This window comes from Falco punctatus (genome assembly GCF_963210335.1).
Source record: "Falco punctatus genome assembly, chromosome: 1".
In the NCBI taxonomy this organism is placed as follows: Eukaryota; Metazoa; Chordata; class Aves; order Falconiformes; family Falconidae; genus Falco; species Falco punctatus.
Window position 1 is genome coordinate 123391187 of NC_137580.1, and position 25072 is coordinate 123416258.

The following is a 25072-nucleotide window of genomic DNA, read 5'->3' on the forward strand; positions in this document are numbered from 1 at the left end:
ATTTTGAGTAGGAGTGCAAAAATACAGTATTCCTTGATGATCTAGCTATATCAGTAAAACCTTTTTGCAGACAAAACAGAAGCGCTTAACTTAATTCATCACCAGACAAAACTGTCAGTATATGGTGATTTCTAGCAAACCTTCTGCAGACATCTACTATAGCAGATGCTCTTCCAGAACGGAGGACCTCTCAGGACAAGAAACTGGGACTGGAAATAACTTTTAAAATTCTGCTGAAACATTCACATTTCCCTGGAAGCCTAAGATAAGACGGATACAGTGTGAAGCCTTCATAGCCTTACTACAGAATGCTATCTCACACGATTTCCATCCAAAGAATTGACCTTGTGAATGAATGTTGTTTGGCTTTTACTCTCTTCCACCTGCTTGCCTGAGGCAGAATGATGTCACAGCACCAAGTGATAAGCATCTCCCTTTCAGACTTCTTAGCTTACTTGTTTTGGCTGGATTATTTCTGTTCATTATTCTTTGTTAAAATTATTTAGCTCTTATGCATACAACCACATTGATTTCAGGTAGGAAATTTGTACATCTAATAAAAAGAAAACTCAAGCTGGCACAGTATCTTACTGATGCTACAAAACTCTATGTATGTATGCCTAACAAATCAACATCACGTTAGTCTGAAGTCAACAGCCAACTCTGCAAGAAAAAACACCAACATGGAAGTAAACTTCATTTACTACTATCCAGGACACTCTTCAAGGGACCAATAAGCTAGTTAGTATTCAAAGTTAAAGTCAGTATTCAAAAACTCACCGAAAGGTAACGCCAAAGGCTAATTTTGCCTTTTTCCCCTGTTTCACATTGACAATACAGCAAACTGGATGCCATATGGACCATATGAATGCCATTCTCCTTGCTGAAGGGCAAAATAAGACAGTAACATTTTGTCTCAGAGTAACACTACAGGATTTAATGAAGCTTATTCTCTTAATTTTGGGCCATTTCCAATCCATGTGGTAGAAAAATACTGCCTTAAAGCCTTTTATAAAGCTGCCATAAAGATACTATCCGTCTTCAGATCTGTTGAATACTCATCGCAACTACATCCACATAACCCAGCAGAAATTAAAAACATTATTCCAAGAGTACTGCTCGAGTATAATAATGCATCGTTGGCATACACAGCTCCATGAGTACACAGAGCCTGTTGGATTATGCTTTAACAGAATTCTAGTATATCCAGCCCTTCCTTGCCCTATAGGACTGAATAATCAAGTAAATTTTTCGGGAAGCTTCTTTCATTCAACCCAGCTTAATCACTTACATTACAAGCTTCATCTGAAGTCTCATTTTCTAACCAATACATGTTATTACTCTGCTAGCGGCAAGCTAGCAATTGCATTCTGGCTTTTATACAGACCAGCAGTAAGCCTCAGCTACCAAATCCCATCATAACAGTTCAAAAATCTTTTTACAGAGGAAGTGTCTCTACCAGTGCTCTGCAAAGCAATTATAAAAGTTGGAAAGCAAATGGATGTTTGAGCAGATGAAACAGCCAGGCCAAAGTATTGGACAGTTAAATGAAACATAGTTCTTCCTCATAATCCTACATGTATAGTTGAGATGGATAGGACTAGTCAAAGAAAACATATTCCCTCCAATTTCAGACTCTAAACTCAAATGTCAAGGAAAACAAAACCAAAACAAACATTGAGGACACAGATGCACTGAACTATAGGACCTCCACCCAAGCCAGAGCAAGCGCAGGGCTGCCTGGCAGAGCTCAAACCAGCCAGGAAAGGCACAAAGAGCTCTCGCGGAGCTCTCCTCACGTCCCAGACACGAACTGCTGCTTTAGCCTGCGCTTTTCCCCCCTGGACACCCACACCATGCATCCTGAGGGAACCATCCCCTGGACACCCACACCATGCATCCTGAGGGAACCATCCCCTGGACACCCACACCATGCATCCTGAGGGAACCATGGAGCTCTCCTCACGTCCCAAACACAAACTACTGCTTTGAGCCAGCACTTTTCCCCCCTGGACACCCACACCGCACATCCTGAGGGAACCGTGCAAACTCCCTGCATGCACGCACACTGAAGCTTGGTGACAACTGACCTTTAAAATAAATAAATACATATAGATATATATGGACAAATTCACAGGTTTCAATAACTATTCGCCGTTACCCACACACAAAATGAATCCACTTCTAAGGAAAAGTCAAGCATCCCATTCCTAACGAGCCAGGGCAGCCAAGCCCCTCTGTGGCTTTACAGAGCGGGAGGGAGAGGCCGGCGGCCCAACGGCTCACGCACTCTCCGCTGCCCGCCATCAGCTGCCCACCGCCCTCCCGCCCCGCGCCTCAGGGGGAGGCCGGGCCGCCCCTGCCCCTCACCGTCCGCCACCGGCGGAGCGCGGCCCGGCGCGCGGCCTTGGCGCCACAGCCCCAACGGCTCCTCCCTCCTCTTGACAGGGCGGCCGGGCGGGCGGGCCGCTGTTCCTTCGCCACCTGCCTGCGAGCGCCCGAAGGATGTTTTTTGTGGTTTTCTGACAAAGAATAGGCTTACCCAACAGGAAAGGGCACAAACGCTCCCAGTTCTTCTCCTGGCAGCTGCGTCTTTACACACGCTTCCTGCCAGCTGCACAAAAATACTCCACTCTGGTGGTTGTCAGCATTTGCGAGGGGAGGGTGGAGGTTATCTTAAAAGAAATTGAACGAAAAAAGAAAACAAAGAGGAAGTTACACGCAAGATTCTGAAACTTTGCAATGCTGCAACAGACCAGGCTTCGGGAGGTGTTTTGTATTGTGCAGGAGAAGAGGACAGACTGCGGGGCCTTGTATTGTTACCTTCAGAAACTGGAGACAAATAAGACAAGTATTACAGTAACACTTCTAAGGCATTCTCTAGAAGTAGTTACTTCTTCACATGCAACAGGGCCTACCTAGAGTTCTTCAGAAGGCATTGCCTGCATATAGCTAAAGATTATATATTTCCTTTGCCCAGGGGATGACAAGTGAAGAACATCTGCTTGCTGTAACTAATCATGTAGCTTTGGATCACTGACTAGCTCTTCACGTTTGTTTCTACAATGATGTTGAACTCAAGTTAGTGATGAGACTTGTGCCTTCTAGTACAAGATCTCACTTCCTCACAGCTTAATATTTGAAGTTTGACCAAAATATTTCCCTAACAAGCTGGCTAGCTATAAATATTTATTAGCATCTTTAAAATTCTATAGATTTGATACTTTTTTTTTTACTTTTTTTTGAAGTATATTGCTGTTAAAAAAACAACCAGTACCATGTGCTCCCAACCATATGCATTGTCTCTAGCACATGTGTGGATGTTTGATGTCAATCAGCAACCTCATTCCCTTATGAGAACAATGCTGGAAAAATTATATATAGTGTTGTATACCACATGGCAACACGGTTCTACCACACAGCTCTCACATGGAAAACTGATTATGTCAGCTATGTCTTAGAACAACTCCATGTAACATTTATTTATATCCCAGACTGCTGTTCCTCACTCCCCAGCTTTTTCTTCTGTCCACTACTCACTCTGCCATAGGCTAAATTCAAGTTGAATATGACAAAAGTCTTTACATAAACATCAGTAAAGATCAACACTGTTTCCGTATTCAGGACTTCCTCAACCCCTAGAGGCACGCCTTGAAGATCTCATTAGTGTAACAGCACCAGCTGTCTTGCTCAGTATCAAGAACATGGTTTTTCTCACAATTCTGCTGTTTTCCTACCGTAAGCCAAGGACATCCTTAAATATTACAGATCTTTCTAAACAGGAACCATTATTTCTTGTCTGAAAGCTTTCTTTTCTTCTCTTAGTTCAAATGTCCCAGCAGATTCAGAAAACTACTGCAAATAGCAAAGGTGGGTTCTCTTTTTTTGTTTTGGGGTTGTGCTGAAATTGACTGTTAACAAAAAAAAATGGGGAGGGATTGAAAAATGTCCAAGGCCTTAACGTAAATTTAAATCTTTCGCCCCTGTTTGTGCAGTCAGGCAGTTTACAAATTTCTATAAAGGTAACTATCTCTGCTGACTTGTATGTACAGTCAAAACTGATTTGTTGTTAAAACATATTTCCCCCCCCCAAAGTTTTAAAATTTATCTTAGTCATAAGCAGTTTATTATAATAGTCTATATATATACTATATATATATAATAATATATATACTATATAATATATATTATATATACTAATATACTATATTTTATATATATAGTATAATAGACTATAATAGTCTAAATAGACTACAAGTTTTTTATAACAAATTTATTTCTATAATATCATAAAAGCAAACTAATTTAATAGACTGTCAAGGCTCCTACTGCTACTATTCAATCTACTTACACAAGGTTAATTCTGCTGGTTTACATACAGCCACAAATAAAATACTGTTTTCAGTTTCAGGCTGACATGCTACCTCTCAACTAGCATATCAGGCTACTTTCTCCTAGAATTAACATCCCACAATATTTGTATTTATCTTTTACACTCCTATTATTTTCATTGCTGCTGTAGTTCAAAAGTATTTTTGTTGGTTCACCTGGATACATCTGTTGGCTTTGTGTGTTTACAATCTTTTTTGCATAAAGACATGCATTTTTCATCAAGTATTTGAAGCTTCATACTGATTTTGAAAAATACAAAGTTGTGTTGGCTGCTACCAGAGGTAGAAAAAATATAATTCTCTATTTCAACAGAAATAAATATAGCTTGGTCCTCAACATATTTTGGGGGAAATCTGAGAGTTTCTTGAATGATGGGTGCGGCAAACTCACTCAGAAGTTTCTTCTTTTCAGAGATGATATCTAATCCCAGGCTCATACCTGTTCACGGGACTTTGAACATAGTGAGGAACCAGAACGTGACCCTCTCCTGCCACTCAGACTCCGGATCTCCACCTGTCAGATACACATTGTTTAAACACAATCAGAAGGTATCCACTTTAAATAGGCCAGACTTGACTCCCAGTTTGTTTAACTTGACTATCAACTCTGCCAATGATGTGGGTGAATACAAATGCAAAGCTGAGAATAACATCTCCAGTGGTGGGAAATACAGCAACAGTCTCAACTTCACCCTTCTAGGTATGTGTTGCTGTATACCTTCTCAGCACATTTTATTTTAGGGGCACATAGCCATGTCTGATGAAGACTATCCGCAGCAGCAGGAATCAGGGTTTCGTTAGCAGCAGGTACTGTCTTGGGCTGCAGCATGGACCTGCCTTGATTGCGGAGCTGAACTTTACCGCAAACAGCTATTACTACCTTAGGAGTTATCAGTGCTATTCTGACCTAGCTCTCATTGAGCCCTCCACCCTTGATGCCCATTTCATTTGCTGACGCTGATGCTTAACTCTGAGTCTTGCTTTGGAGCTTGTCCTGTACTCAGTGATGCAGTCTTTTCAGTTTTCTTTTTTACAGAGCCAGTTTCCAAACCCATGCTGAGCTCACCCACCGCTCAAGCAAAGAAAGGCCAGAATGTGACCCTGTCTTGTCTCTCAGAGAACGGCTCTCTTCCTATCACATACATATTCTTCAGAGGAAGGCAAAGCATCTCTCCCCCAGTGAAGATGCAGAAGGAGGAAGCAGCTGTGATTTTTCTATTTATCAATTCCTCTAGTGACTTTGGACCCTATAAATGCAGAGCTGAAAATAGTGTTCACAATAATACAAAATACAGCAACGGTTTCAACTTTACATTAGCAGGTATGCATGCGTGAAACAGTTTACCACTGTAGATAAACAGACAACACAAATTTCAGTGTTGTAACAGCATAAGGTTTTTTTGCCAGAATTTTGTTCCTGCAATGTAATGTTTAAAATATATTTTTTTTTTAAATAAAAAAATAATTTTAATTTTTAAAACCAATGCAAAAAGATAGAAGTCCAGGCAGCCTAGATAATAGAAGACGTTGAAGTGACCATGAAGGACGACTGTGAAAGATTCACTGTTGCAAGAGACCCTTGGTCCACCTGGCTCCACCCTAAGAAGAATCTCGTTTCATTTTTCCGTCTAGTCCTGTGAATGAGAGAATCTACAGGCACCAGCAAGCTCCCTTCTTGCTGCTGCAGCAGTGTGCACTTAGGACTCTCCTGAGTAGCTATGTTAACCACAGTTAATCCAAAAGCTGAAAGAAAATCAGTCTTGTTTTTAATTTACAGACAATACTTACTATATGAAACAACAGTTCATGGCATAAACACCTGTTGTTTGTTTGTTTTGTTTTTTTCCAGAAGAGAGAAGCCATTTTCAGCCCTTGATCATTTCTCTTGGGCTAATCCTGCTACTATGCGTAATAGGATTTGCTCTGGCAATTCCATTTTTCATAATTCCTTCATATAAAGCAAGTGAGTTCCTTGAATGTCTGTTTCATTTCCCAGAGATGCTAATTTATGTTGTCAATACATTTTACTGTGTAAATGTCACATTACGAGTTGAGTTATGCTCTTAGTATCTTAGGATGTTGTCAAGTCTCCTCTTAACCAGCACAGGTAACTTAAGACATAGCTCAGAGGTTTTGCCTTGTCAATGTTTTAGAAGGCAGGTCTGGGATGGGGTAAGCAGAGCAACATCTTATTTAATAGACATAGATGTTGGGAAGAATTGAACCTCATTGTTCTTAGTAAAGACAGAAAATTCTATGAAAAATGCCTTTGGTTAAGGAGTAATTTTTATCATGAAAATAACATCATGTGAGATCTCCAAGTATTCAAAAAATATCATGGAGCGTTTATTTCCCTCTAAGAAAACCTGATATATGTATATAGGCATGTGTTTGTTTTTCTTTTATAATTTGCAGAAAAATTTAAGTCTACTATGTCCTCAACTGGCTTTACTTCAACAATAAATGCAGAAGAGTCTGAAGACTATGTCATATATGCAGAGATTGGTGAGTTCACCTTACTTCCTGCACAGTCACAAAGCTTACTTGTGGGAGTTGGGCTGAAGAATGCTATTATACTATTTGTAGATAGTATGGGCAAATGTCTTCAGGTACTGCAAAAGCAGCAAAGAGGACATTACTACCACACAGTACATGAGCTAGTACTCCTACTGACCATTAGCTGAAATGCTTCAGGATCCATATTTGGCATTACTTGTCAGCCATGCATCCAAAACCGCAACTGGTTAAATGAACTGAAGTTCTGTACAAAAATCTACTGTAAACACAAGTAAAATGAAGAACTGCATTTGGCAACTCACGGTGAGACTTAAATAGCCATTACAGAGGAAGAGAAAACTAAAAGACCGTTAGTAGACCAGAGGTGCAATGTCCATTTAATAAGAGACAGAAGTAGGCTATAACCAAGTTGTAGCAAAATAAAATTTACATACCCCTCCATTCTGTTCAAAATTGTTCTGTACACAGTAGTTCTTTATTCCATGTTTCTTAACTTTGACAAGACTTAAAGTCAGTTCAAACTGAAATTATGAAGTAATGCTAAACAACAAAGCAACTGACCAATGTTAAGACATTACACTGCTTCAGTTGCAGAAAATACACAATAATTAAGACATGACACGAAAGCCATGATGCTGTTAATTTGTAGGTTTCTGTGTTTGCCTAATATGTGAATGTCAGTATTTTCCAGGGAAAAAGAAACCCCCAAAACAAACCAATAGCAAAGGTATTACATTTCCCATTTCTAAATAGCAAGAAGGGAACAATACTCTCCAAACAAATCCGCCTTCCTGTTCATGTACTAGACCGGCAGAATTCTAGCTGCTCTGCTGTTAGCTCAGTGCTCTGTCCAGCTGCTCATGGCAGGTATCAACCAGCATTCTAGCATGCAAGGACAGTGACAACAGCTCTGATAAGGCCCACAAATGCTACAAAAAGCAGGGTAGGTTTATATTCAATACAGAATCTCACTGCCTTGTTTCAAGATCATTAAAAAAAAATAAATCTGGTCAGTCTGTTGTAATGAGTTAACGTCTGTACAACATCTTTAATCCAGAGCCTGTTAAAACAGAAGAATACATCAATTTTTCTGCTATTAGAAGAGAAGATGGAAAAGGTAAAAATCTCACGCTATAAATGTTGGAACATCTGATGCACCCAAGTATGTTTTGGGGGCATTTTGCTGAGGGGAGGCCAGTTATATACTGAAATTACTTGCTTACTATGAAGAAGTTAAAGTAACTTTGAGATGCTTCCAAGGGGGGGAAAAAAGCAAACAAAACCCCCAAATAAAAAAACCATCACCACCCTATGACCCAAAAATTCAACAGTCTCATTATGAAACCATGCAGAAGATGTTATTAGTGACCAAGTTGTTGATGGAATATTAATACTTCTGTTGTGTATCTGTACCAAACCCAACAATTACGAACTATGTTTTTCTGGCTTTTAGCAGAAGAGAGGGCACGTGCTACAATCTATTCAAAGGCCATTTTCAGAGACTGAGTACAAGGTAAGATCTCTTTTGTGATTAACTTAATCACATATTTAAGAATCTTTCAGTCCTTGGGTGTGATAAGTACCACTAAGTATGCACAGAAAGAGATGATGTATAGATACTAGCTTCCTGGCCTACCTAATTACTTTGTAGACAGACAATATAGCTCCTTCTCTACTAGCAAGCAGAAAGCCCAAGTCATAATATCCAAAGACTTCAACTTAAAAGAAAAAGAAGAACAGATAAAAATTGGAATTAAGACAGACCCAAATAGCAATCCCATTTGACAAACAACAGCTTATTGAACAAACAGCACCATAAAAAACCAAAACGAAATACAACAATGCAATCGCTGTCGGGTAAGATCCTGCTGGACACAATATACAGTCTGGCATTAAATGCATCTGATGACTAAACAGAAAGGAATAAATTATGTAAAGCTTTCACCCAGACACAAGTTCCTGTATATTTAACTAGTTTCCTGAAGTAGAAACTGGGTTGTATGCAAACATAAGATAATCAAAAGGCTTTAGTCAAGTATGAAAAGAAAAATAAATATATATATACACATATACACATCCCAACTGTGTTGTCTTCTTAGGCACATGCTAGAGGATCCGTATTTGGTCTCTGTACCTGCTGTTATGTAGCAGCAAGGATGGCAATTTCACAGTTCAACGTTACTTTAGCTCTCAAGAATATGGATAGGAAGCTAAAATTATTTTTTGGGACAGTTAACTCCAAAACAAACTCTACAACCTGCTATATGCCATTTCTTAGATGTTTCTGGGTTGTTTTAATGTCATTCCATAGCTAGCTTACACAGAATTCCATGAGTTCAGTAAGTCACACAGCCACACTATACTAACCTTGAGTTATATCTAGCATAATTACACTATGCAGCAATTAATATTATGTTACAAGTAACCTGTTTAAAGTTAAAGAAGCACCACATTAATAGAAGAAACTTAAGGCAAGTTCTTGTGTTTCATGACATTGATGACTACCAGTGGCCACATGCCTCATTGTATACACTTTAAAGCATTTTAATATAGTGACTCAACAAGCTGTACAGACAGTAAATCTACAGATCAGAATCACTGAATTTCTTACCTATGCAAACTCTTGTATCTGATTTTGACACTTAGGTGTTGGATAAATATGATCACACGTTAGTCTTTTTCTACCATTCTCGATGTACAGACATCTTTTGTCCATAAAAATGCTTGTCAAAACCTGTTCAATTTATTTCTTCTATTTCCTCTGTTACTCTTGATAATGTATTTTTGTTTAAGTTTTAAAACTTTTTATGTTTATAAAGAGCAAGATTAAATAGCTTAAATGTTAAAGAACAGAGGCCACACAATTGAAATACATTCCTACAAATAGACAGTATGTTATTAAAATCTTTTAAGATTTGGAAATCTTTTATATAAAATACCATTTTCCAGCAGAGCCCATAATTGTGTCAGCAATACACAGATGAAAGATGAATTTTTGGGCTAGGATGGAGTATTTTCAATAAGATCGTAAAACCGAGGACATGAAAGTGAGTATGTCCCTGCTAACAAGGGACAAGTTTGTCTCTTCCCTCTTTTCAAGGTAACCTGGAAGATCTAGATGGTCTAGACGAACAGAAAACAAATGTACGGCCAAGTTTTAGCAAAACCATTTTCAGAGAAACTACCGAGTCCATGACACCATAGAAGACAGTTCAGGCACAGATGTTTAAGAAATTCCTTTTACTCAGTGAATTTAAGTTTACAAATTTTTGGCTGCTGTTACATACTTAGTTAAAAAGTCCTTCAGCCTGGAAATGTGCATCATTTCCTTCATGGTGGTGTCTCTGCTTCTCAGCTGGACTACTCCATTCTCTAAAGTGGCGTCAGTTATCAAGATCATGAAGAGAACACTCATCTCATCATACCTGCAAAGAAGAGAGCGCACCTGTTACTGCTTTTGGTGTACAAAAAATGCAGCTCAGTTATGTATAAGTGATCACAAGCTATAAAAACTTACTTTTGCTACACTGCACTAAGTCCAGTGTGAAGACACCAGTTTTCTTGTGCCTTTCCTTGCCTACCTGATTACATGTCTTTGTATGTTCTAAAGTAACTAAACAATTTAAAGAATGTTATTTAGTGACCTAATACAAGAGTATTTTTGTAGAAGCAGAATACATCTTTCTTCTGTTATTTAATAGCCAGACTTACTTTGAAGACTACTGCACATGAACAAAGAGTCATATTTATTTTCTTTCGGGGAAAAAATATTCATCAATACGCTCAAGATCCATTGATTTGAGCAGTGATATGTTCAAAATTCACTCCTGATCAATAAATCACATATGAAGTCCTCAAAGGGAATAGCAGATTTTTATTTCCACAAGTAATTCCATCACAAACGCCAATGTTAACAGTTTCAGACCTGAAAGAACTTCAAGGCTAGACACAGGGTGCTATCTGAAATTGTACTTTAGAATGAAACACAGAACCAGTCCAGATGCAGAAAATGGGGGTGAGGGCAGGAAACAGTTCTATGAGCTTATGACTCATCTCAAGAAATCTATTTTCATTTTCAATAGGAGAGTCTCAAAAGGGCATATCACAGTTCCAGGGAAGTAACAATAACATGTGAAAGGCTTATACTTCACTTAACTTATAAAATGATCTGACATTGCTCTTTGTAATAAAACTAATTGAATCCAAGTTTATAGTCTGGGATGCATGCCTTCAGTCATGTGGTTACTGCCCTCAGTGACTTCTTACTGACAACAGGCATATTTTCGCTAGTCCACAAAGGTCATTTTTCACCTTCACAGTTTAATTTACAAAAGACTGTTTCTCCTTACTTTGTATAAAGCTGTTCCAGAGATACCTGCACGGTTTCAAGGTAACCCGGCCATACAGAAATTCTATTTTCTGACAGTTCATTGAACAATCCTTGACAAACCTGTGTTTATTTTTAAAAACGAAAGTTAAAAGACAGTTTTTGAGGGTTTGAAATACTGTACAAAGAAGCCACTACAACTCTAGCATTTGCAGTGTAAGCATTCCTAGCTGGTGTTAATTTTCTGGCTGAAATAATCGCAAAGTAGTAAGCAGCCTGGCAATTAAGTCTCCATCTCTATGTAAAACCATGCCAGTGTGTTTCCTCCCTTCTGTGGGGACTGGCTTAATGACTGACTTAAATAAAAACTTTAAAAATCCTTCTGAGGACGTGACCCATGCATTAAGATAATTCTGAAAGATTAAGAAGCAGATAGGAATTGTGTTACATATTTTCCTTAATTTTGCATGGAACAAGTATCAACTCCACTAACAGCACTGAAAGCAGTGTGTTAACACAAGGAAGACATCTACTGCTTGCTGTCTGCATGCACTCCTTCGACTACGACTTACAAGCTGCACAGCAGAAGCACCGTAAAATCTGTACAACTCATCTACAACCATGAGTCTCCAAGAATCAAAACAGCAGCATGATTTTTCCCGACATAAACAGCGTCCGAGTTGTAACAGACAGTTACATGGAGAGTCAATGCTCAAAATTAAAATACTTTCTTACAACGTACCTGCCTCAGCTCTGTTGTTGGACCTTTTCCTACGTCCAAGGCCACTTTAAGAGGTGCTAAACAAGGATGAAGCTTAAGTACCTAATAATTTTACAAAAAGCAATAGATTACTAAATGTATTTAGTGCGAAATTCTAAACAGAACTAGGAAATACTGATTTTTTTTCACTGAAATTAAGGTTCTAGACATGCAAAAATTTTCTTATGGTACAAAACCTTAAATTAGAAGCAAGCTGTATTTAATATAACTAGTACACGTGCCAGATAGGTTAGTGCGGCAGAAATCACTCCGTTTTGGCTGAGCCCCAGAGAAGAGATGACTTTTTTTTTAGCAGAGCTCCATCCTTTTTAATGGAGCCAGAGTGATCAGAGACAGCCCAGCAGACAGTTACCATCCAGTCTAGTGCCTGTTCTTAAAGGCCAAACAGCTGTTCGATTAACAAGTGCTTCTGAAAGCTGGCACTCTGAAAACCAGGGTAGAAGTGGGAATAACAATGGTCCACAGGGAAAAGCCCCACTACCACCTGCAAACCAGTTTTCCTACTCTACTCAGCCACCTTCAAATGCTACTGGAAGAGAAACACTCCTCTTTCCCAGCACAAGAGCTACATTCCAATTCCTCTTAACTCCATCACTTGCATGGTAAGAGCCTACCTACTCGTCAGAGAAAAAGAAGGTAAAGCAGAAAAGGTGAGCTCAGAATGAGAGAAAAATTGCTTATGTGAGTGAAAAGGACCGCAGAGGCAGTCCTTGCGGCCAGCCTATCGCTACCAGTGAGAAGCCTTCTGTCTGCCCCGGCTGGGGAAGGGAACAGAGCATGGTGATGTGGAAAAGGGAGATACTGCCACGCTTGAATTCACGACATTGCCTGTGGGTTTGTGTACTTAAGACTTTCCTTACACCTTCTATAGAAATTTACCTTTCTCTGTGAATTTTTCTTTTTTGTTAGTGGATTCTCAGCTAGGTGTAGAGAATCAAAGAGATATGCTAATACTCCTCGGTCCAGGTTGCCACTCACAGACAGAACGTGAGGAATAACATTCTTCCTTCCATCTCGGCCCTGAAGAGAAAAAAAACCCACACAGGGATACCTCAAAGACTGTCCCAAAAAGCCATTTGTTTACTTTAAATGTATGGGGCAGCACTGCCCTCAAACACCCTTACTACACTTCAAATAAAATCAGACACATTTAAAAGTTACCAGCAATCTTAGAAGTGTAACAGTAACTAGGTAAGAGTGTAACCCTGGGGAAATCAGAAGAGCAGGAAGGGATTATTTTCTTGTCCTGCCTCACAGACCATAAATTTCATTCTATAGCAAATACTTTAAATACTTTAAATCCTGCATTTTCTTTTGGAGATTTGTAGATTACTTCCTAGAGACCACAAGGATCTGCCCCCACAGTCATGTAGGTAACATTACAGTCTTCTGCCTTCTGTATAGGAACAAACTGCAAAACCAGGACAGCAGACAGGCCTGCCATGAGAAGGTTGCAATTTACTGCTAAAATACCAAGTTACCCTCGTTTTATCTGTTCAGCCTGACTTTTCAAACACTGTCACACGTTAGAAGTTTGTCCTCTACGATATATCCAGCAGAAAAGTTTCCCTCTGGTCCATTCACCCTTCTGAGCATGGTAACTTCTATAAAGCCTTTTGCAGCGTTTATAATGCATTAATCCATGTATACATCTATGTATCTGGAATTGGACAAGCTACAGAAAGAACATCTACAGGTTCTTGTTGATGCAAAGTTCACACTGCGTTTGTCTGACATCTACTCACACATACAGATAAAGGCTATGCAGCTGTCCTGTCAATATAGCTCATTTCTAACTTCAAAGAATGAACTCCTTGCAAAAAAAACCCCAAAACTCTATTTTACCTGCTTCTGAAAAAGAAGGTCTGACTGCAGAGTAGCAATTGTACTGCTTTTACAACAAAAGAATAAAAAGTGGCACGCTAAGCAACTGGATCAGCAAAGAAACCATTTCTCTCACACGTTATCATCTTCATCAGAAAAAGTTTTTAATATAGTAAAGCTTACAAGTAATTTTGAACTATCCCCTGGATACATCTGTAACAGTTCAGTATCACCAAGGTTCTTCAACGTTTCTATTGTTTCTGTCCCCCAAGGAAAGCTGTAGTGTAAATGAAATCCTTTCCTTCCTTCTTCATCCTGAAAGTCGGTGCTGCTGAAGTTAGATGGGCCTACTGCAAACTGAAAATAAAAGAGGTGATCACTACTGTGCATACTGTATTGAACAAAATAAAGTCTGCAATGCAAGCTGAAGTCTGATTTTCAGTAAAAGATTTTTATAAATTACAGTCCCAATCTCTTTGTTGTTTTACAGCATTTTGATCTCAAATCACTTACAGACACAAAGCATTTGCCTTTCTGCAAGTCATGTTATAAACTACTTAGGTTCACCATAAACTTTGTTAGTTTTTTGGTTTCTCACAAGAAATGTGTGTATTTCAGTGACAAGAACAGGCCAGCAATGCAACGCTGTAAAACCAGTCAGGGTGTCTGCTCCCCCACTCTGATATAAGGGAGCAGGCTGAGATTTCCCAGGGGAATGCTGCTGTTACCTTTCTCCACCATCGCAGCCTCTGGCGTAACCAGTAATCGAGCCACTGTCCTGCAGTTCTGGGAGAACTAAACCACGCAAGCAAAGACGCGGTCCTTTCGCCTATTCTTTAAACAATAGCAAGGGCAGCAAGTTAACTCCTTCAAAAATAACAGAGAAAAGGCAAGAGACTGTATTCAAAAATAATCCAAAAGAAAAACAGATGCAAACAGTTGGTTTGAGTAAGGAAAGGGGATTAATCGCTTAATTACTCTACCTGGTAAGGTTTTCGCTGTGTTGTTCGCTTTCTGGAAGGGAGTGGAAGCATACTCCAACCTGAGCAAGGCCACAAGGCAGCCTCTTGTTCACCAGTTCTAAGCAGCTCACATATTGTGCCAAAGCACCTGTCAAAAGGCAAAGGGCTCATTTTAGCAGCCACAGGAAAATTTTAGTTGGGTTTTTTGTTTTTGTAGGGGTTTTGGGGTTGTTTTTTTTTTAATTCTACCAAATGCAACCCAGGCAACACACACGGGCCGGCCGTACGACCAGCCCGGGGCCCAGGATTCAGCCCGATGCCCGCCGCACCCGCTCAGGACCACGCTCCCGTAATTCCCGCAGGCGCGGCGGCACGTACCAGGCAGCAGGCTCTCGCGGAGCGTCCACGCCGCCCCCAGCGCCGCGCCGCCCGGCTGCCGGTCCCCGAGCGCCTCCGGCCGCAGCAGGCGCAGCCCCTGCCCGGCGGGCGGGCCCTGGAGCGGGGCGTCGGCCGCGAACACCTGCTCCCGGAAGGCCAGCGCCGAGTCCCACCACTGGGCCGCCAGGTTGGCCCGCAGCGCCGCGCCCAGCGGCCCGAAGCCCGGGTGACAGCCGCTGAGGTAGGCGCGCCAGGGCTGCGGCTCCGCGCCGCCCCGCAGGAAGTGCCGCCGCCGGCACACCTCCAGCAGCTCCGCCCCGCTCGCCGCCTCACGGCCGCCGGCCGCCGCGTAGGGTCGCGCCGGGACGCCGGGCCCCAGCCCCTCGGCCGGCCGCAGGGGAACGCGGCCGCACCAGCGGCCCCCTTGGCGGCAGCACAGCGCCATCTTCCCCGCCGCCCGCATGGCGGGGGCGGCCACTGCGCGTGCGCCGCGGCCCGCGCGCAGGAGGCGGAGCTGGCGCTCGGCCCGGCAGCCGCGAGCGGGAAGCGCAGCTGCCGCGCGTGCGCGCTGGGCCGCCACCCCCCGCCCGTTCCCTCAGCGGCGGCGGGGAAGATGCCGCCGGGCCGCCGCGGGTGGCAGCGCCGGGCCTCCCTCTCGGGCGCGGCGGCCCCCGGCACAGCGGAGGGGGGAGGTAGATCACAGCCGCGCAGCGGCGTTCCAGGGGGGAGCCCCCCCCGAGCGGGCCTGAGGCAACACCGCGCCCAGCGGGGAGCGGGGGGGCGGCGCGGTGCTGCCTCCGCCCCCGCCGCGGGCGGCACCGGCCTGTGGAAATTTCCATCGGTGCCTCACCGCGGCTCCGGACCAGCGGCGGCCGGCGGGGCTGTGGTGCCATCAGGCTGCCGTAATCGTGTGCGGGGGGGCCGGGGCTCTGCGGCGGTTACCGTGAGCAGCTGTCCCGCAGCACCGCCGGTACCCTCGGAGCGGCCCGGTACAGCTCCCTCGCCCAGGTTTGTACGCGCCGCTAAGCAAGGCCCTTCCCCTCAGGGAACACTTCCCGGCCTCGGGGCCACTGAGAAACAGCAAGGAAAGAAGTCCCGAGGCACGGTCCTGTTTATCCGAGTTGTGCCTTACAGGTTACATCAAAATAATCTCAGAAATAACACTGCAGTAACCATGTCACGTGTCTAAAAGCAAGGCTGACTTAACTCTAGGTTTAAAAATTACTTCAGCTTCTAAAGGTAGGCGATTTGGCCACTTTGTTACACTGAAGTCCACCAAGAATCCAAACCTTGAAAAACCTGAAGAGTCACTCCCCACTATTTCCCGGTGAAGTTTCGAAAGCGCAGTTTTCAACCGGTAGGATTTGCAAACACCTGCCTGGGTTTCATTTTCACAAACCTGGCTGGTGCCAGCCCCCCTCTCAAGGGAAAAAGCCGCCTCTGCATCACCGTTGAAAGACGGGAGTCAGTCCATTTTAATTCACAAGCTAAAAAAAGTGTTCTACATTTTTTTTTTTTTTATACTAAACACCCCTTTAAAACAAACTTAAAAGGGAAACCAGCTTTCCATGCATTGTTTCAGGCAACTCCTGGAAAGTTGGCAATCAATGCATCGTATTTCAAAAGATATGCAACTATTTACTTCCTTGTTTTCAACACTGATAGCACTGGGCAAGGGGAATGTTGCAAAACCAGCAGGAACGACTTTGCACAGTGCCAACTAGTTTTATACTCAACCTTCAGTTTCAGGACTCCAGCTGAAGTTCTGACAAAAAGTGAACAATCATGAAGCCAACCGCCAGAATTCCACAGGAAAAGCAGAAGTGTATGGTCGAGGCACATGAAGCTGCCATTAAGACCATCACAGGCTGAACCTCAGAGGAAAACAATCACCAAGCGCAAAGCTCGGACTACCAAAAAGATCTAAAGCATCAAAGAACAAACTTGGGTTCAAAACAACTTAGAATCTTAGCCTTGATTCTTACAGATTCAACCTTGAATACATCAAGCTGTAGTTCAAGCACTGTTAAACTTGCAACTAATTGTTACCGATAAACAACTGATAGGAAGGAACTGGAAGTCAGCATTAACTGGAATTTTAGGATACCATGCTCGAAAGCAGCCAAGTACTTTAACCCCAGGATCAAACATTAGTCCAGCTGTGCATCTCATCAAAATGCTGTTGCTCTGCCCAGCACAGGCTGCACTTTGAGACTAGAGTCATTTGCATGTACTTTCAGTAAAAAAAAAAAAAGCCATAAAGTATGTGGATGGGTTAACAGCCCATTTCCCTCCCCCCACTTCCATAAAGAAATCACTGCTCAATACCAGTTTTAGTATAATTTGAAGTTTTAATACTAAGATCTTCCCATTTCTCTGAAGCTCATAGTAAGCCTGCATGCTAACTCACAAGGCCTGACAGCTGTAGATACATTACACTCAAGCCTAGTCTGCACATATGCTCCTGTGAAGGCGACAGTTATGGTGCTGCAAAAAGCTTCCTACGCTTGTAGCAGCTCATCAGCAACACCACTGCAGTTTTGGTTCACAAGACTTGTAGCCATACCATTACTCCAGTGGGTATTCTCCAAAAACTGGCCCTACACTAGTGAGACAAGGAAGAGCACTGTTTCCAACAGTTACTTAGAAGCCAGCTTTAGTTTTCTTCCCCATCAAAGCAGAGCCTGCCATGCTAAGCAATCTAGCCCAATCAAGGCAAGGCTGGTTTTTGTATAAGCTTAAATGTTTAATCAGACACAGTTGAGAAACCTTTCTAGAATTTAATATAAAAACATTTGACATTCCATTAATGTAAAGTTGTGCACATGTTGAGAAAATTGCCATCTGAAAGAAAATTCGGTCTTCAAATATCTTTATTGGAAGGCCATGCACTGCCTCCTGTTAACTGTATTTCAAATCACTGTACATTTACTTTGAAAACACTGTCTGCATTTTCTAGTACAAAAAACTAAAAATTGTTTCAGGAATGTAGAGAAATATTCAACTTAAATAGCGAAAAAGTGCACCATAATTACTGCTGCACTGCAGTCATTTCTGCATTTCCCATTTCTTAAATAACTATCCTGTTTTGATAACACACAATATAAAGAGCAATTATGAAAAACTGAGACATTTAAATACACTAAGTTATTGAGAATAACTTGTCGGCATTGGGTAACCTATCATAGGAGCAGCACCAGTGGCAGGATATGCATACTGCTGTTGGTTCATGCCATTGTGCATATTTGCAATGTTACTTCCATACTGCTGATCATAGCCATTCTGGTAAGCTCCGGCAGGGTTACCAGCCCTGAAGCCAGCTTGCATGCCTGCAGCTGCAAAGCCGTTTCCAAAAGGAGTTCCATTACTGAAACTTTGGGCACTGTAGGCCCCGTTTTGAGTTTTTGCTCCAAAGTCTCTCTTTCCTAGTGCACCATAGTTTCTCTCAAAGTTCTCCCTCTCTCTAAAACTACTAAATCCACCCCTTTTGCCCGCAGAATATCTGTCACGTCGATCACCTCGGGAGCGACCTATTAAAAAAGACAAGACATAGTTATATACATCATAAAAGGCTGCATTTTATATATTGCCAAGTGAGTTCAGCTAGTAAAAAGACCCAAACATCTTTCTGTCCCAACAAGGCAAACCTGCTACTAATCCTTTCCAGTTGCTAACTGGACTCTTGTCAGATGAAGACTCTTTTAATAGGGAGTTCTGCCTGACCTATGAGGAGAGTCACACACTCTCCCCTCCAAAACAAGTGGTGGCATAAAGGCAAAAAGCCATTTTCACCTTGCCAGCAGGATGCTTACATCCCTCTTTCCTAGCCACAAAACTGAGCCCTGAAGCGTTTCACTGTGAGGCAAACAGAAGTGCACCTTTGGCCAGCACTAGCCAAAAGCAGGCCACAGCACCAGCGGGGAGCATTCTGGTGAGGGGGTGTTGGGTTTTGCTACTGGTGTTAATAAATACCTTCTCAGGTCACCAAAACTGGTACTTAAACCACCTTCCACTTCCATTTTGGAGAGATGCTGGAGGTGGAATCTGAGTTTCCATTTTGCTCCGAAAGGTATGCACTGTGGTTGAGAACAGTACTTACCTGAACCTCTGTCTTCAATCAACTGAAGCAATTTGGGGTTGATGGCTTGATTAGCCTCCCGAAGCACAGAGATGAGGTCATTTACTTGCTTAATATTGTTAGGAGTAAAGAATGTGTATGCTGTGCCTGTTTTGGTACTGCGGGCAGTTCGTCCAATTCGGTGGATATAGTCCTCTGAGGAGTTAGGGTAGTCATAATTGATGACAAATTTCACATCTTCCACATCTGTAAAGTGTTGCAGTGTGGCAAAAAGCAAGGTACAAAGTTTTGCACACCACAACAGCCAAATCGAAGATAAACATTAGACAATAGTACTTTAAAAGGAAATAATGGCTGCAAAGAACAGTGTTAGAGTCATCCATTTCTGCATGAGTATTGTGGAAGAGAAAGTTATGCACACTCCGTCTGTTCCCGTCTCATCACCCACCCTGTGATCCAAAACCTTACCATAAAGGAGTATGCATTTGCTTGTCATTCCCAACTCAAGAGTCCCCTTTACAAATCATCAAGTGACATCTGAATGCTTCTTGCAGTAGGGCCACTAAAGCTCACAGCAGCCTCTTCATGTGCTCATTTGAGGACCTTAGAGTAAAAACATACAAGGTCCTTCACATACACACTCATTAGAAGCTCAAAAAAAAGGGGCCACACTGCTCGTCTTGCCAAGACCTTTGAACCGCAGCTGCAAGAAAAACATACCTGTCCCCCCAAAGTCACCAAGTTGTTTTTATGCACTGTGTCTCGTCTAGGCAAGCGCTTCCAAGAAGCCAGGGTTCACTTGAGAATGTGTCTCTCTCTGGCAGGTCTCGACATGACGACTATGTATAGGTGGAGGAACTTCGACTTTCAAAGGCATTTGAAAAGCCATTGCTTTCCTGCCCCACTTGCTAAAGTGAGAGGTGGGCTTTTTCTCAGATTTCATGTGCCAGTACTCACCAATTTGTACAAGGCTTAGTACATTTTAAAGCTGCTCTCTCCATTTCATGGTTGAAAAAAATTTCATTGAACATTGAAGTTTGAAATTATATTCTTCGACATTTCAGCAAACTCACTGAAATTCAAAGACCCACAGATCACAGCAGACAGTATGCACAAAACTAACAGTACTGCACCATGGCAAATCATGCAAAGCATGGAGAGAAGAGAAATACCAGGGCAAAGTGAACTGTGAATGAAACTGCTTATTTCATGAGAGAACAGTTTATGGGGTAGTAGTTTAAAGGATGATCTTTGCCTTTTGAAGATTACTGGCACACAATGCTCTCAGCTTTCACCTCTCTATTTGACTGGAAGCAGCCAGCCGATCACTTCCACTAGTCCTCCATCCCCCTCGAGTCCTCCGATTGTCATGCCTAGGCCTTGCCACAAAGACTGCACCTTTATGTGAAGAAAACTTAGAAAAATGCAGAGGTTAAAGAAAGCAATAGACTTTCTTTAAATAGCTTTGGGCAACTGGCATTACGAGTTGTACTAACCTAGACCTCTGGATGCAACATCTGTAGCAATCAGGATTGGTGCTTTTCCATGTTTGAATTCTGTGACAGAAACAACTCATCAGTCTCTTCATTAAGCAACACCGAGCATACCCTTGACAAAATTGCCAACACACTCACCATTTAGAACCCAGTCACGCTCCTGCTGACTTTTGTCACCATGAATACCCATTGCTGGCCACCTGAAAACACAGAACTTCACTGACCCAAGACCATTCCTCCAGTAGTTTCAATTAGTCAAAGACAGGGCTACTGACCAATTCCAAATAGCTTCTAGAGTTACTTTTAGTATTTTAACTGACACCTAGTATCACCATTTTACAGTTTTGACACCACAGTTAAATGGTCACGAAGAATCAGGAGCATGCTCAGACTGCTGCGGTGGCTCACTGAAGTTCCAGCTATCACTCACCCATCTCTCCTCATTTTCCTGGTGAGATCATCACACCGTCTTTTAGTTTCCACAAAAACAATTGTTTTGTTTTCCTTCTCACTCATTATTTCTTCCATCAAACGAATAAGCCTATTATGGAAAGATTATTATTAAAGCTGGGATTAATTTGTACTGTACCATGCAAGTTTAAGCAGCCCAATTTTATACTTGTAGTGGTCTGATGGGTGTCAAAAAATCCATCAGGACAAATTCGTTTCACAGTTCATGAACTAAAAACTAGCCACTGAGAACACAGATTGCTTTGCCCCTGCTGACTACTTACTTGTCATCTTTCTCTACATCATGACACACATCCACAATCTGAAGAATGTTGTGGTTTGCACTTAGTTCTAATGCACCGATGTTAATGTGTACATATTCTTTCAAGAAGTCTTCAGCCAGCTGCCTTACTTCCTTTGGCCATGTGGCACTCCACATCAGAGTCTGCCTGTCAGGCTGGAGAAGGAGACCAAGTCAGCACAGTACAAAATGAATATATAGCCAAGCCAAACACCCAACAAAAAAAAAGTATCTACCCAAGCAAGCCTGAAAAAGTTAATGGGCACTACACTTTCTTTAACAAGCATAACAGCAATAAATGCATGAATCATTTATACTCACTCTTATCTGATCCACAATTTTTCTGATCTGAGGTTCAAATCCCATGTCAAGCATTCTGTCAGCTTCATCAAGGACAAGGTAAGTACACCTCCTGAGATTGGTCTTTCCAGCTTCTAAGAAGTCAATAAGTCTTCCAGGTGTTGCAATGCAGATTTCCACACCTAAAAAACCAAGCAGTAAAGTCAGCCTAAGTAGCTTTCACATTGCCTTATACAGAAAGGCATCAAAGCTTATCCATACCTCTTTCTAAGTCACGAATTTGTGGTCCCTTTGGAGCACCTCCATAAATACAAGTAGACTTCAAACGGCATGCTCTGCTATACTCAGCAGCTACCTGCTGCACTTGCTGAGCCAGTTCACGAGTTGGTGCCAGCACGAGACACTAGAAATAAAATGCCCAGCTTTCAGTTCAATACTTATTTGAAGCTCCTAGTCCAACCCTAGTTTTGAAAGGAAAGGTTGTCACATATTCCTTCAATAACAGAAGGACTGAAGTGGATTTAGGTCACCCAAACAAGCAAACTAAGTTACCTAGCATCCAAGTTCCCAAACACCAGCCTATGCTGTGTGCCAAGATAGCTTAAAGTCACTAGCTTCCAGAGAATAGCAGTTTCCAAAATGGGACAATTGTAATGACAATCCAATCAGAGCTTACAGAATATTCTTGGGAGACTAACAAAACAGGGAACCATTTTAGTCATACAGAGAAACACAATACAGCTATGCACTCTTACGATCATAGACAATCTTGACTCAAAAACCAATTGCATTCTCCAGAAATTGAGATCTCCTTTCATTTACAATACTCACAATAGGTCCATCTCCTCGCTCCAGGAATGGCTGATGATTTATATGCACAATAGCAGGCAGTAAGTACTGTTTGGAAAAAAATAAGTCTCATTACAATCTCTTTCCGGAAGTGTTCAGCCTGCACTAAGCCAGGCTGTACCTTCACTGCTGAAATCCAGCAGTATTCCAGGCTACAGTCAAAACTTACAGACAGTGTTTTCCCTGATCCAGTCTGTGCCACTCCAACCATATCCAATCCACTCAATGCAACAGGCCAACCTTGTGCCTGAATAGCAGTTGGTTCAGTGAAGTTCTGCCTCTGGATTACTTCCATAACATTTGCTTGAAGAGAAAATTGAAATTAACTTAGGCTTTGCCTTAATTACATCTGGAAGACTGACTAGTATGCTAGTTAGTCTTCACTTACCAGGAAAGTTAGCTTCATAGAAGTTTATGATTGGTTTTGGACAGTTATGGCCCCTAACTGTGACTTCTTTGCTTGATCTGTACTGTTCAACTTCTTGCTGCAAGACAAAAACCATTATTTGAAATAAGCTTTGATACCAAAGCTGTCCTTTAAGTTACCCCATCCAAACCATCAGCACATTTGCGCTCAGCTGTTTCCTTTTTACACTGGTTAGATAGGAAACATACCACAGTACGTCTAACTACATCAGGATGTTCTTGATAGAAGTTCTTCTCGAATTTGGGCAGCTCATCTAAATTCCATTTCTTTTTTGTGAGTTTTTCCCCAGGGTTTCCAAATTTCTTCCCAGAGAGAGGTCCACCTCTACTTCCTCCAAAACGTGGGGCTCCAAACCTAGACAAGGTCACAGAATAGAATTCCAGAGAATTGTTTTGGTCCTTTTCTTACACAACTTCACCACTATCCTTGCAGTACATCCTGTAAAAAGTCAGATGTATAAACCCCACCCTACAGGATATCAAAACTTCCAAAAAAACATATGTTAAGTTGCCAATGCCATAGTCTGCCTAGCTAAAATTTGTATTCAGAAGCTAAGGTAACATTTATCTTTGCAGTTTTCTTGAAATGGAACCGGAGGGCCCATGGGCAAGTTACAACACAGACGAAGACATTAAAACCTTCGTATTATCCCACAATCAAAATGGTTTCCCACCCAACTGACACTCCCATTGCGTGTTTGTGCAGAAAGCGGGCAAGGGCAGTTCGAAAACCTTGGGATAACTTTCCCATACACCGTTTATCTCGTATCGTGCAAGCCAGCCTTCCCCCGCTGACGACGTTTTCCGAGGCCGTGCGTTTCACACGAGCATTCGAGGTTCGCTCCCCCCGTTCAGAACGGGCTGAGCCCGAAGCCCCGTCCCGGCTGCCCCGCGGCGCTGCGGGAAGCGGCGCTGAGCCGCGCGGGGCCCCGCTAAGCTGGATGCGGGCAGGGGGCTCCCTCCCCCCCGCCAGCCCCCGCCCCGGCCGGCAAGGCGCCGGGAGCCAGCCTGCCCGGCACAGCACCGCGCTCCCAGAGTGGCCGCTGCTTCCTGCCAGCGCTGTTTCCTTTGTCTCTCATTTCTGTCTACGCCACATTTTCCAGCCGCTGCCATTTTAGAGCCGGAGCTGGGCGGGGGGAGGAGGAGGAACAAAGGCAGCAGCAGCAGCCGGCATTTTGATTTCCCCTCAGTCACCGCATGGCGGGGCCGGCCATTAACATCCGCTTACACAACACAAAGCGGGAGCCGGCCGGCTTCTGCCAGCAGCGGCCGGAGCCGCCGTGCCTGGGGGGCGGGGGGGGGGGAACCGCCCTACCGAGCCTCCCCAGGGCTCCGCCATCGACGGAGCGCCCGGCCAACCCACTGACCCACAAACCTGCTGCCAGCCCGCCGCTGCCCAGCCCACCCCCGCTGAGGGGGGCGCTGAGCGCTGCGTGAGCCATCCACACCCGGCGGTACGTCCCCGGGGGGTGCGAGTCCCTTTTCCCCGCAGAAACAACCGCGCCGCGCCCCTCGGAAGCGGCCACGCACCAGCGGAGGCTGCGTCGAGGCGGATGGCTCCTGCCCCGTCCCAGCTCACGCGGCCGCCCACGGACGGCGGCCGCCGCCAAGGGCGCCTCAAACAACTTCCCCCCCCCTCGGCCTCCCCTCGCGAAGCTCCGGAGGCTCCGAGGCAAGGGGAGCTGAGGAGAAGGGTGCCGGGGCCCGACCCCCGCGGCTCGCCGCCATCTTAAACGGCTAAAAAACAACCACTAGAACCCCACAGTCGGTCTAAGAGTCCGGACGCTGGCGGCGGCTAGCGCCGGCCGGGCCCCCGGACTCACCCTCTGTCCCTGTCGCTGGAATACCCGGGCATGGCGATGGTGGCGGTGGGCGAGACGATCCCGGTCACTTAAAGTGGGTGGCGAAAGGTAGCACAGGATCCAACGCCGTTGGTGGGAGCTACTAAATGTAGAGCGCCTCACCGCCCGGATGCCGGTTATATAAGGGGGG

General features: G+C 43.4%; 4 protein-coding genes across 16 annotated transcripts in view; 1 reads left to right on the forward strand and 3 right to left on the reverse strand.

Moving 5' to 3' along the window:
* Positions 1-2626, reverse strand: part of PECAM1 (platelet and endothelial cell adhesion molecule 1) — a 41985-nt gene extending 39359 nt beyond the window's left edge. The window contains exons 1-2 of one of the 4 annotated variants that reach the window (XM_080378407.1): positions 2485-2595; positions 781-879 (exon numbers count right to left, since the gene is read on the reverse strand). The gene's annotated coding sequence lies outside the window, so the exon portion shown is untranslated. Of the gene's footprint in view, positions 1-780; positions 2307-2484 lie in introns of those variants that run through there. The other 3 variants (XM_080378408.1, XM_080378409.1, XM_080378406.1) reach the window with 3 other exon arrangements.
* On the reverse strand, positions 2586-17790 carry POLG2 (DNA polymerase gamma 2, accessory subunit). Of its 2 annotated transcripts, XM_080383323.1 has the most exons (9): positions 15181-17790; positions 14824-14950; positions 14569-14674; positions 14024-14197; positions 12896-13036; positions 11978-12058; positions 11258-11358; positions 10196-10333; positions 2586-2675 (listed from the first exon to the last, which is right to left on the reverse strand). In XM_080383323.1, the coding sequence occupies exons 1-9, from the start codon at positions 15641-15643 to the stop codon at positions 2672-2674; spliced, it is 1335 nt and encodes a 444-aa protein (XP_080239449.1). In that variant the 5' UTR covers positions 15644-17790; the 3' UTR covers positions 2586-2671. The 2 variants fall into 2 exon arrangements, with proteins under 2 accessions (XP_080239449.1, XP_080239448.1); XM_080383322.1 differs by lacking the exon at positions 2586-2675 and having other exon boundaries at positions 10132-10333.
* On the forward strand, positions 2698-14000 carry MILR1 (mast cell immunoglobulin like receptor 1). Of its 8 annotated transcripts, none has more exons than XM_080384644.1 (9): positions 2698-3738; positions 3826-3870; positions 4804-5091; positions 5413-5712; positions 6241-6354; positions 6807-6896; positions 7966-8025; positions 8365-8421; positions 13421-14000. In XM_080384644.1, exons 1-8 carry the CDS (start codon positions 3705-3707, stop codon positions 8412-8414), a joined length of 981 nt encoding a protein of 326 aa, XP_080240770.1. In that variant the 5' UTR covers positions 2698-3704; the 3' UTR covers positions 8415-8421; positions 13421-14000. The 8 variants fall into 8 exon arrangements, with proteins under 8 accessions (XP_080240770.1, XP_080240768.1, XP_080240767.1 ...); XM_080384642.1 differs by lacking the exon at positions 13421-14000 and adding an exon at positions 10264-10767; XM_080384641.1 differs by having other exon boundaries at positions 2699-3738; positions 8362-8421.
* A 150-nt stretch (positions 17791-17940) lies between the features above and the next one.
* On the reverse strand, positions 17941-25071 carry DDX5 (DEAD-box helicase 5). 2 transcript variants are annotated; one of them, XM_080381411.1, is made up of 13 exons: positions 24928-25071; positions 23270-23435; positions 23043-23139; positions 22824-22957; positions 22637-22702; positions 22067-22208; positions 21827-21987; positions 21489-21661; positions 21185-21295; positions 20893-20954; positions 20755-20814; positions 19280-19504; positions 17941-18710 (listed from the first exon to the last, which is right to left on the reverse strand). In XM_080381411.1, the coding sequence occupies exons 1-13, from the start codon at positions 24933-24935 to the stop codon at positions 18328-18330; spliced, it is 1788 nt and encodes a 595-aa protein (XP_080237537.1). In that variant the 5' UTR covers positions 24936-25071; the 3' UTR covers positions 17941-18327. The 2 variants fall into 2 exon arrangements, with proteins under 2 accessions (XP_080237537.1, XP_080237536.1); XM_080381410.1 differs by having other exon boundaries at positions 24904-25062.
* Position 25072: the final 1 nt, after the last annotated feature.

Coding starts and splice junctions, on each gene's coding strand:
- POLG2 (XM_080383322.1), bottom strand. CDS start 15,643: ATGCGGGCGGCGGGGAAGATGGCGCTGTGCTGCCGCCAAGGGGGCCGC. Junction 14,198..14,568: donor GGCTGCGATGGTGGAGAAAG/GTAACAGCAGCA, acceptor TTTTATTTTCAG/TTTGCAGTAGGCCCATCTAA. Junction 10,334..11,257: donor CTGGAACAGCTTTATACAAA/GTAAGGAGAAAC, acceptor TCTTCTTTGCAG/GTATGATGAGATGAGTGTTC.
- MILR1 (XM_080384641.1), top strand. CDS start 3,705: ATGGTTTTTCTCACAATTCTGCTGTTTTCCTACC. Junction 3,739..3,825: donor AATTCTGCTGTTTTCCTACC/GTAAGCCAAGGA, acceptor TTCTTCTCTTAG/TTCAAATGTCCCAGCAGATT. Junction 6,355..6,806: donor AATTCCTTCATATAAAGCAA/GTGAGTTCCTTG, acceptor TATAATTTGCAG/AAAAATTTAAGTCTACTATG.
- DDX5 (XM_080381410.1), bottom strand. CDS start 24,935: ATGCCCGGGTATTCCAGCGACAGGGACAGAGG. Junction 23,140..23,269: donor ATGTAGTTAGACGTACTGTG/GTATGTTTCCTA, acceptor TTTGTCTTGCAG/CAAGAAGTTGAACAGTACAG. Junction 22,209..22,636: donor AGCGAGGAGATGGACCTATT/GTGAGTATTGTA, acceptor TTTTATTTCTAG/TGTCTCGTGCTGGCACCAAC.